The sequence below is a fragment of the Maylandia zebra genome, linkage group LG3, assembly GCF_041146795.1.
Source record: "Maylandia zebra isolate NMK-2024a linkage group LG3, Mzebra_GT3a, whole genome shotgun sequence".
NCBI classification, from domain to species: Eukaryota; Metazoa; Chordata; class Actinopteri; order Cichliformes; family Cichlidae; genus Maylandia; species Maylandia zebra.
The window spans coordinates 34290961-34300800 of record NC_135169.1 but is presented as its reverse complement, the minus strand read 5'-3'; the positions used below and the strand labels follow the sequence as shown (position 1 = coordinate 34300800).

General features: G+C 38.0%; 2 protein-coding genes and 1 long non-coding RNA gene across 3 annotated transcripts; 1 reads left to right on the top strand and 2 right to left on the bottom strand.

Moving 5' to 3' along the window:
* Positions 1-48: 48 nt before the first annotated feature.
* On the bottom strand, positions 49-2487 carry LOC112431843 (putative E3 ubiquitin-protein ligase RNF144A-A). Its single transcript, XM_076882230.1, has 3 exons — positions 2460-2487; positions 1425-1597; positions 49-641 (listed from the first exon to the last, which is right to left on the bottom strand). Exons 1-3 carry the CDS (start codon positions 2485-2487, stop codon positions 186-188), a joined length of 657 nt encoding a protein of 218 aa, XP_076738345.1. The 3' UTR covers positions 49-185.
* A 1116-nt stretch (positions 2488-3603) lies between these two features.
* Positions 3604-6528, bottom strand: LOC143416499 (uncharacterized). Its single transcript, XR_013096883.1, has 2 exons — positions 6292-6528; positions 3604-4041 (listed from the first exon to the last, which is right to left on the bottom strand). It is a non-coding gene; the product is annotated as an uncharacterized LOC143416499 (long non-coding RNA).
* A 524-nt stretch (positions 6529-7052) lies between these two features.
* On the top strand, positions 7053-9128 carry LOC112431850 (uncharacterized). Its single transcript, XM_076881756.1, has 4 exons — positions 7053-7152; positions 7232-7332; positions 8032-8187; positions 8376-9128. The coding sequence occupies exons 1-4, from the start codon at positions 7071-7073 to the stop codon at positions 8835-8837; spliced, it is 801 nt and encodes a 266-aa protein (XP_076737871.1). The 5' UTR covers positions 7053-7070; the 3' UTR covers positions 8838-9128.
* The last annotated feature ends 712 nt before the right edge of the window (positions 9129-9840 follow it).

Genomic DNA, 9840 nt, shown 5'->3' with positions numbered 1-9840 from the left:
AAAGTCCAGACGCTTTTCTTTGCAAGCTCCTTTGACTACAGGAAACATAGTTTACCACTATTTAAAGCATATGAACAAGTCAGGCTATAAAACATTTGGCTTCTCTCAATGAAATTCTCTGAATGAAATATAAAAGAAAAAGTCTAACATGAGAGAAGGATATGACTCAGAGAGCATGCTGTGTCTTAGTTTCTGCACCACACAGGTATTGAAGTTTGTCTGGGAGCTACACCATCACTGCAGGGGTTGAAGTAAGAACTTTTCTTCAAGCACTCAGGAGTGAGTTTCAGACACACAAAGCAGAACTCTTTCTGACAGCGAGGACAGATGATGTTCTTGCAGCCTGTTTTGTCGTGCTCCACCCTCTGACCACAGGTGGGACAGGCCCGGATGGAGGGACAGGCATCGACCCCTTGAACCTGAGGGAGAGTGGTAGTCTTGCAGTTCTTGAGAAGTTCGAGGTTGTGATTGATGCATCCATCAATGTCACAGCGGTCAGAGCGTGGAGCACTGCCTTTCCATGGCTTCAAACACTGCCAGCAGAACTGGGACACTTTCTTCTTGTCAGCTGTGCAGATTGTGCACTGAACATTAAGGTTGGTCAGGTCCTCTCTCTCCACATAGGTTTTGCAACCAGGACACTGTTATGACAAACATTCAAGAAGTTCAGTGTTTTTGGATATAAACTTTATTTAGAGTCACATGACTGAAACTGATCAGATTGATATTATCCTCACATCAGTGCAGTAAACTTACCAAGTTAGTCATCATAATAAAAACAAACTAAGAGCAGTGGGGAATTGCTGGCACTGCTTTGACCAAAGATTAATGACTACATTTATACCACCTTTAACCAAAATACTTTTAGTTACATTTTCCTGTTTTTTTTTTTAAGGATTACTTGTAAATATACATTTAAAGAATTCAATAATTTCTAAGCCACTTACCATGTGAAAATGGTACCTTTTTTAAGCACAGTTTGAATACTGTGAGTGGGCCTAAGGGGCCAGGACCTGCTCACTTCAACAATGGGCCTATCCTGGTTGCCTAAAATATTTTTTTCTTCAGGTTTTATTTTTACTTATCAAAATAAATGTTTAAATAAACAAAAGACTAAAAATGCTTTTCTTTCTAACAAAAAAGTCATTTATCAAGTTATCAGCCAAATAATGGCCAATTGCAGTGTTACACGTTACATCATAGAGAACGTGAGTGGGAGTTGAAAATTTCAGTCTTTTTTTCTTCATGACAGCGCAGGTGGTTTTGATTGAGATAATTTATTAAATTTACAGCTCAGTGTGTTGATTCTGCTGTTGATATAAATCAGGGAACAAAGAAAATTATCCCCAAAATAGCCTTTTGTTTTGTAGGGCAATCATTCTCTACTAAACTCTTAAGTAAATGAGGTTAACTTGGACACTTACAGTTTTAAATTCACAGTACTCTGTGGCAGCTAGGTGGGCGATGTTCTCTTCCAAGTACTCCATCTCTTCTGTTGTCAGTACTGCCAGCCTGCGCACCTCTTGGTAGGACCACGCTGCATCACACTTCTGTAGCGTACCATTCTTTAGAGCTGGGCACTTAAATTTGTACTGGCCTTTAAAAAGATGTCAAAGATGTAAAGACATTTAATTGATGTTTTTGATAGAAACAAGTTCTAAACACTGGCACAGCATCAATATATATATTTTTTTAATCTTTCCATTCATCACACACACACACACACACACGCACGCGCACACGCGTAATATATTGAATAAATGTTTTCATCAAGAGCCACTACTAAAAGCTTAATAAAAAGAATATAAACAAATAACCTGATTCTTCAAATAGCCTCATCCAAACTGCTCCTCAAAATAACAACCAAACAAAAGTGCACACTGTACAGAGGAAACAAAGACATTTTAGAAGTACACTTCCTGACTTATTCTGAGTCATCTGTTACCAAGCAAACTCAAACGCAGCAGGTTGCTGAATACACTCAAGCCTTTGCTCAGCTACTATTTTACTGTAGAATTAACATTCTAAGCTCCACGTCACTTACACTCTGCTTAGTTTCACTTTCTGGGTGCAAAAGCATGCTCTGCAAAAGTATGCACTTTCCGGTCACGACTTTCGGCACAGAGTGTACTCAGAGTTGGGCCTTTTAAGATTATAAACTTAAACTCAGTTTAAAGGGGTTATACCTGCACCTGTAATACAAATTATAACATAATGCCAACAGCTTCAATAAATGCTTTGATGAAATGATGATTAATGCAATGATAAAGATGATAGTTATGAACAGTAGCAGTAAAATAATTTCCCTGATCTCCACAGTACCCCTGCCCCTGGAGGGGGAAACTGCACCCAGACCCAGGTGGTGTTACCCTTTTCCCTGGGGTGGGGAGAAGCAGACTAGATAGAGAGTCAAACAAGGAACATGCAGCACTAAAACACAGGTTACATACCAGTGTTACCTTCTCCTTCTCTGTCAGTCAAGTCCATTTTGTTAGTGTAGTGGCAGTGGTGTGTAGGCTGGCACCAGCGTTCAATCTGTGCTAACTGCAGGAGGCTCCGTTGACATCCTTTTTGCTGACAAATATTCGCAACTGTCAAACCTTTGAGTTGCAGAGCAGCTGAATAGAGGAATATTGTTGACGTGCCCACTGTTCAGCATAAGTTCTCATGCATTTAGCATCACAATCTTTAAAAATCAATCAACAAGGCTTGAGGGTTGACTTTTCCCATCACCCATGGACCAAAAACTGCCCCATGGTCAGTGAACAGGTGTGGAAATCACCACCAAAGGTATGCCTATCCAACACATTTTGTGCCATGATGTGCAGTGTGGCAGTCAGGAATTGGACCCAAAATGCAGGACTCAGAGGAAAAATGTGAACTCAAAAACTCTGCTTTGATGCAGGCTTGGAAGGAATACAAAACAATAACAAACTAAACTGGGAAATCCAAGAATATAACTCACGAGAGAAACTGCAGCACGAGAGGGGAACCGCCGTTAACAACATGACAACAAGAACTAACTGACAGGGACTAAAATACACTGGCAGGCACATGAGGAAACGAGGAACAGGTGGGCACACAGATGGGACTCGTGGACATAACGAGACACAGACCTACAAAGTAAAACAGGAAACACACAGACTATTTTGCAACACAAACGTGGGGACCTGAACTGAGCACAGAGGGAAGACACAGGTAGGGATAATAAACACGACGACCAAACCCAAAGAACTAATACAAAATCAGAATAAACTAGAAAATGATAATAATAAACTCAAAGCGCTGGGTCACCAACCCAGGACCATGACATTTTGTTGTATTGTAATTTGCTCACCAGTAGAATACACTGCAAGCACTGACTGCTGTGGCCTCCCACCTCCCTTAGCTGTTGTCACAGTAAATTGTACATTTAAAATTTCAAGATGCTGTTAACACTTACTAACACATATTGTACCACTGACGCCCAGCTTCTTTGTGGTCAGAGAAATGCCTAGAGTAAGGTTTTAATAGGGGTTGAAAAGTGGATCAACTGTTTACAGTTTGCACTCTCTATTTAAAAAAACTAATTGATTACATTTGCACTTTTAAAGAGATGAAGAATCAGAGTGAAGCATATTTTTATTTCTGTCAGAAACCATTCACTTTTCAATTGTAATGTCATAAAACTTGTAACATGTAATAAAACTTTGATAAAAGTGTATGGTCTCAAGAGGCATCTTATGTATGACATGAATCCTTGTTCTCAAGAGAGATTTTTCATATTTTCATTATTTTTTTCTTAGCTCATTCCAATATTTCCTTCATTTCATTCCAGTTTCACTTCCAGTTTTGTTCATTTTTGAAAGAAAGATAAAAGCACTTGAAGATAAAAAAGTAAAGAGCTGTTGGTTGTGCTCGCTGTTGCCTTCTGTCAAGCTGCCAGTCCTCCCTCAACCATCAAGACCAGGCGAATAACAGACAAGTGTCCAATTCCATAATCAGACAGAAGTTTGTCTTCTCTGTCCAGCCGCTTGTCTTTCACAATCATCTGTAGATCATCTGTCCAAGCACATGCAGTTGGGAGTGAGAATCAAAATCAAAGCATGTGCATATTTTTTGGCAAAACATAAACATTACTCTGAAATAAAACTGAAACAAATTACTTAAAATGTCAATATATGGCAGAGGACGTTTGGAGGCCTGCAGCTTTTAAGTCAGCAGAGTGTTGGTGAATTTTTTCTTCTTCATCGATCAGTGATCCCGCTCTGTAACTTCATGTAGCATTTGTAGGTCTCTACATAGATTCATCAAAGCTGTAAGTCTTGATGGTTCAAAAAAAAATTCCACTTTGCAGTCAAATATCAAGGAGAGAATAAACTTTACAAACTGACTTGTTCCACTGGTGGCACCCTTTTACAGTAACATAATCAAAGTTATTGAGTGCTTTAGAGCCAGAGACGATGAATGGAAGAGTCGTGTCATCTCCATTCATACCCAGTAATAGCAGATCATTGCAATAGTTCTGGAAGTTAGCAACATAAGCTGGGTTCACAATGGAGATAAAGCAGCGCAGAAGATTGAGATGTACTTTTTAAAGGTAATATTTTTGGAAATAAATTCTTTGCTATCAGTACACTCAGATAAAATTAACTTGTGCTGTACAATGCATACCGGATGTATTGGCAGATTATCTACCAATACATTGGGAGATTTAAGTGCTGTAAATATATATATAATAAAGGTATATCAATCAATCAATATATATGTGATTATGTTGGCAGGACTAACTATAGTCACAGTCTGTTGGTATTCTGTTATTTTAATGCCCATTTACCAGATATCACAGAATTGGAGAATACAAGCTTTTGCGGTGGAGTTGAAGTTAAAATTGTATAAATTGTAAATGACCTCATTAATATTTTGTAAAGTGTTTTGTAAAGTTATGAGTGACTATTATATTGTTGGAGTGAATGCTTTTATTTTGAAAGTCACAGAGCGACAAGGTGCCGTAAATCAAGTGGTGTAAACCATATAGCAGAAGCGCGAGTTTTAATGCACAGAGAGAAGGTGTGCTCTAAGGTTAATGGACGGGAATGGGAAAAAGAACGGCTATTAAGATAAGATAAGATAAGATAACCTTTATTAGTCCCACACGTGGGAAATTTGTTTTGTCACAGCAGGAAGTGGACAGTGCAAAAGTTATGAGGCAAAAATTAGGATACAATAAGAATAAATACAGTACACAACTGTACAGAATAGAATAAAATAAAATACTATAATACTATATACAGTAGAATAAAATAAAATAAATATTCAATAAGATAAAAATAGAATACAAATACAAATGCTATATACAACTGAGTAAAAATACAACGATGACAGAAAGGATTATTGCACTTAGTATTATTGCATATGTATGGATGTGTGTGTTTGATCAGTTAAAGGAACACTGCAACACTGAGTTGAAAGCAGTTTCTTAGCACCTGGTTGATGAGGGAACAAGGTTTGTAACAAAGTTTGTCCTGTAGATATGTATTTTGTTGTTTTACGGAGCATATAGCTGCTGACCGCTACTAAGCATAAAGGCTAAGTTTTCACCCACTAGAGGGCGCTAACGTACCTCGTCATGTTTAGGCAGCGATGCAACGATTTCCCTGTTATATGCAATAATTTACAAGTTTTAGTGTTTTTTGTTACGTAAGGTAAGGAGAATTAATTTGTGATTAATGAATAAGTCAAAAGGTTAAAGGTAACACACTGTTTGATTTACTAATAGTCTTTTATTCTGTATGTTGTAGCTCTTACGGTGTGTTCACATACACGGCTGTTTAATAAAAGGATTGTGAACCATCAGTTTGAGAGACCATCTTTTCAACCGGGGATGCTACATAAATACATTACATTAAATTTGACTTAACAGCTATGGGTAACAGAAACTGTTCAGACAAATCCTCACAAAGGCTAGTTTACAGTTAAAATGCATTTATATCAATGCAACTATTTTTTGTGGTATGCAAATATCCTAATTCGATGCATTTATAGATTAACAATTACCCGTCTCTCTGACACTTCATTTAAATTTGCCGATAAGCACTACCGGAATTATTCTTAGCCAATGACAACAACCCGAATTCTGAAAACCCGCTGATGTAACTCCGACTTACTCAACGGCTCTGATTAGAATAACCCATTCCTTAACATGTTGTAAAGGCAGACTGCATGGCTAAGTGCTGTATTTTATACACGTGAAAACACCTGAATTCAAAGATTTATATGTTTGGCCCCATACGTTTTCAGCGTTTAGCTTACCTGCTTTCATACCAAAACGGTCTGCTATTTTCTCTCTCAGCTGCCGGACAGGCATTTTCTTCAATGTCTCCTCTGTGTCGCAGAGATCAACCACCCTTCTCTCTTTTCCCAACCCATACACAATGACCTGGCGGGTTTTACTCATGTTTTATGTAGCACTGTTTTTGTTTTGTTTTTTCCGTGAGAGGCAACAGTAAATCCCGTCTAGTTAACCCTAATCTCTGAATGTGAGCTGAAGCTGTTTCAGGTCTAATTTTGAACCCGACGTCAGAGGGTGGGGCTGTGTGAGACTGGCGCTTTCATTTTTGTACGAATCATAATTAAAGGCATAAATGCTACCGTATGATTTCTTTTGATTGCCTAGTTTAAAGCCTAACCAACAACAGATGTGAATTTAATACGCTTTCAAACCTGACCAGCGACCCACTATGTTATTAGGTGTAACACAGAAAATTCTAGGTCATTTCATAAGAGACGAGGGGACTGGGTATTTGCAGTTTTCTGATTGAGTCTATCGCATAGTTAGTGTCAAATCCATCGTAGTCAGCATGCGTTCCTCAGCATCTCCTCATCATTCTAAGAACTACTAAAATAGTTTAGGTTGATATTACATATCATAACTGAACATGCTTTCCTCCCGCTGCATTTCCGGTATGTTGCGTTTATTCGTTAGTCTCTGGAAAACCCCGCAACGTAATGTGACACCTAGTATAAAAAGAAAGCGAAAGTGTTTCAGCTGCATCAGTTACTTTGCAGTCGACACCAATAAAGAACGAAAGATGAGCTCAATTTCGAAAACTAAAGAAGAGAAATGTTACAACTCCACTTTTAATCTTGTAGATAGAGAGGATGAATTAGACTGTAAGTAACCAAAAATGTTCTTGTTTAGTCCGCTCTCATTTTTTTCAGTCTGCGAAAAACTCTTTATTCTGTTTTTTAGTCTACTGTGATGTTTTCGCGTCTGGAAGAGCTCTGATGTCCTGCGGTCATGCTGTGACCCCATCCTCTCTAACCAACTGGTGTCTTTGGTTGTTGGAGGAGGTAGGCTACATTATTATTCGTCTTTATTGTAAACTAATGATTAATTAGACCAGAGGCATTTCGAAATTCTACATTAGCAAAATCAGATATGATGAAATAAAACGGACAAATTTATTTAAGCTCTTTCAGTTTGAGGGCCTCTTGGATCACTGGATGTGTTTTCTTATAAAACAACATGTAAAACAAGAAGAAGGAAAGAAAGACAGAAAGAACTTCAAGATATTCACTTTGGTAAAAGACAGTAATTTCCTACCAAAATCAATGCAACAAGTAGAACTGAAGTTAACAAATCACACACAAAAAGTGACTTTAAATGCTAAAACTATGCCTGAATCTACAAGAAGTCAGAGTGTCCACATTAGTGGAGACAATCTGACTTATTTTGGTTTGGTTTGGTTTTTGAATAACTGGACACATCCCTGGTGTGTATGGTTTCAAGAAAATCTCTCTCAGCTTCTCTTGTGCATTAACTGTTACTGGGGAAGGAGTGAGATATTGCTGAATGTGAGAAAGAGTATACAATATAATGTTTTTTGTAGTTTCAGTATTTAAAGTTAGTAAACTATAGCTTAAATTTGTTGGATTCAGATCCTGATGTTGAAACTGCTGGTTAGATGGCTTACACTTAAGAACAGCGTTTAGGGTTTATTTAGAAACTATCGTTTTAATAAATATATTTTTAAAAATGTTTTACTACAGGGTGAAAGCAACTTTGTGTGTGCTCTACCTGGTTGTGATATCATATGGCCTTACGAAGAGGTTTGTAAAATGGCTCTTTTGACCCCTGAGGAAAAGGAGTACTTTGGACAAACCATGGCCTTGAATGCTATGAAGCATCATTTTGATTACAAATTAGTAAGTACTGGAATGTTGTAATCATGAAGCATTAGCAGGCTATTATTACATGTTGACAAATAATTGTACTAGTTTATTTTTCATTTTTCATACTGTAGATTAGCTGTAATTATGTCTTTGGCCACCAAATTGAAGAATAAACAAAGCTATTTGCCTTGTTTTTTCCTCCACCATCAACCACATCACAGTGTCCTGGATGCAGTTCATCTGTTGTGAGAAAGGATGTATCTAACCTGAGTGTCTGCTGCAGCTGGTGCAGCAAAGAAAAAGACAGAACCTATGAGTTCTGTTGGCAGTGTTTGAAGGAATGGAAGGGTCCACGGCCTCGGTCAGACCGCTGTGACAATGTTGGCTGCTCCAACGAAACACTTCAAATATTGAAAAACTGTGAAGATATCATCTTTGAGTCTGTGAATAATGTCAGTGGTTGTCCCTGCATCCGTGCTTGTCCCACCTGTGGCGTGCTGGTGGAGCATAACAAAAAAGAGTGTAAAAATATTGTCTGCCCAACATGTAAGAAGGAGTTCTGTTTTGTGTGCCTGAAACTCACAAGTGAATGTGCAGGAAAAAGAGGAATGCATTTCGGACCTTGTGCCGATGGTATGGTGGCCCCAAGACAGACCTCTATACCTACGTGGCAAAAGCAATAGATTTAACAGCGTCTTTTTTCTCTCTCTCTTCTTTGTTTGCTTTGCTCTGTTTTCCATCAATCTCTGATTTTGAAATGGCATCCCTTTATTTTAAACATGTTTTGTAAAATCTTGTGTAAAACTCTGTCTATTCAGCATCACAAAGTATTGAAATTGTTATGAAAAGAAAGCAAGATAGAATCTGTGGTTTTCTCTGTAGGAGTGTAGGCTCTTTACCTTATAATATAAAGTTCCCTGAGATGACTGTTGTTGTGATTTGCCACTATATGAATAAAACAGAATTGAATTGAATTAAGTTGAAAGTCTTATGTCTATATTATTAGGCTCAGAAACTGAAAAAGTTAGAAAAACTAACTCTGGTTTTGAAACTTCAGTAACAGAAAGTTCAGTGTTTGTAGAGGCTGCATGCTTTTCCCTCTCCTTCCCCTGTCCTTTCAGTTTTCTCGAGAACGTTGCCAATTGGTTCATTTGGTTTTCACCGGTTATCCTTTCACCTATTTTAATGAAAGTAAACACCGAACCTGTCCTCTACACACACCACAGAATGCCCGCCATTTTGTTTTAATTTAATCTTTATCACTTTCAGTTTCTCTCCAGCAGTTATGAGAAGTCATGTGACTACAGATTAGCAGCCGTGATTATTTTATACACTTTTATTTTACTTAATCCCTGTTAGTGCTGTTGGGAGTCGAGGTTTATGCATTTATTTTATGACTTATGGGTTTTATTGCACTACTTTTGGAACCTGGCACCATGTAGTCAAACTATACCTGATCTAACTCTGGGTGGATTATCTTACTTGGAGAGTTTGTGGGTTTAAAAATGGTAAATGGCCTGTATTTATATAGCGCTTTACTAGTCCCTAAGGACCCCAAAGCGCTTTACATATCCAGTCATCCACCCATTCACACACACATTCACACACTGTTTATTGTGTTGCTTTTGCCATTGTGGTGTTCTGAATGTGCATCAAACTGGATGTTAAACTGGATGTTAAAATGCT

Bases quoted from the DNA above. Each gene is read 5' to 3' on its own strand.
- LOC112431843 (XM_076882230.1), bottom strand. From the start codon at position 2,487: ATGGACTTGACTGACAGAGAAGGAGAAG. The intron at 1,598-2,459 runs GTAACACTGGTA...ATCTTTTTAAAG, and splicing joins GACTGACAGAGAAGGAGAAG to GCCAGTACAAATTTAAGTGC. The intron at 642-1,424 runs GTAAGTGTCCAA...TTGTCATAACAG, and splicing joins AGTACTGTGAATTTAAAACT to TGTCCTGGTTGCAAAACCTA.
- LOC112431850 (XM_076881756.1), top strand. From the start codon at position 7,071: ATGAGCTCAATTTCGAAAACTAAAGAAGAGAAATGTTACAACTCCACT. The intron at 7,153-7,231 runs GTAAGTAACCAA...TCTGTTTTTTAG, and splicing joins TAGAGAGGATGAATTAGACT to TCTACTGTGATGTTTTCGCG. The intron at 8,188-8,375 runs GTAAGTACTGGA...ACCACATCACAG, and splicing joins ATCATTTTGATTACAAATTA to TGTCCTGGATGCAGTTCATC.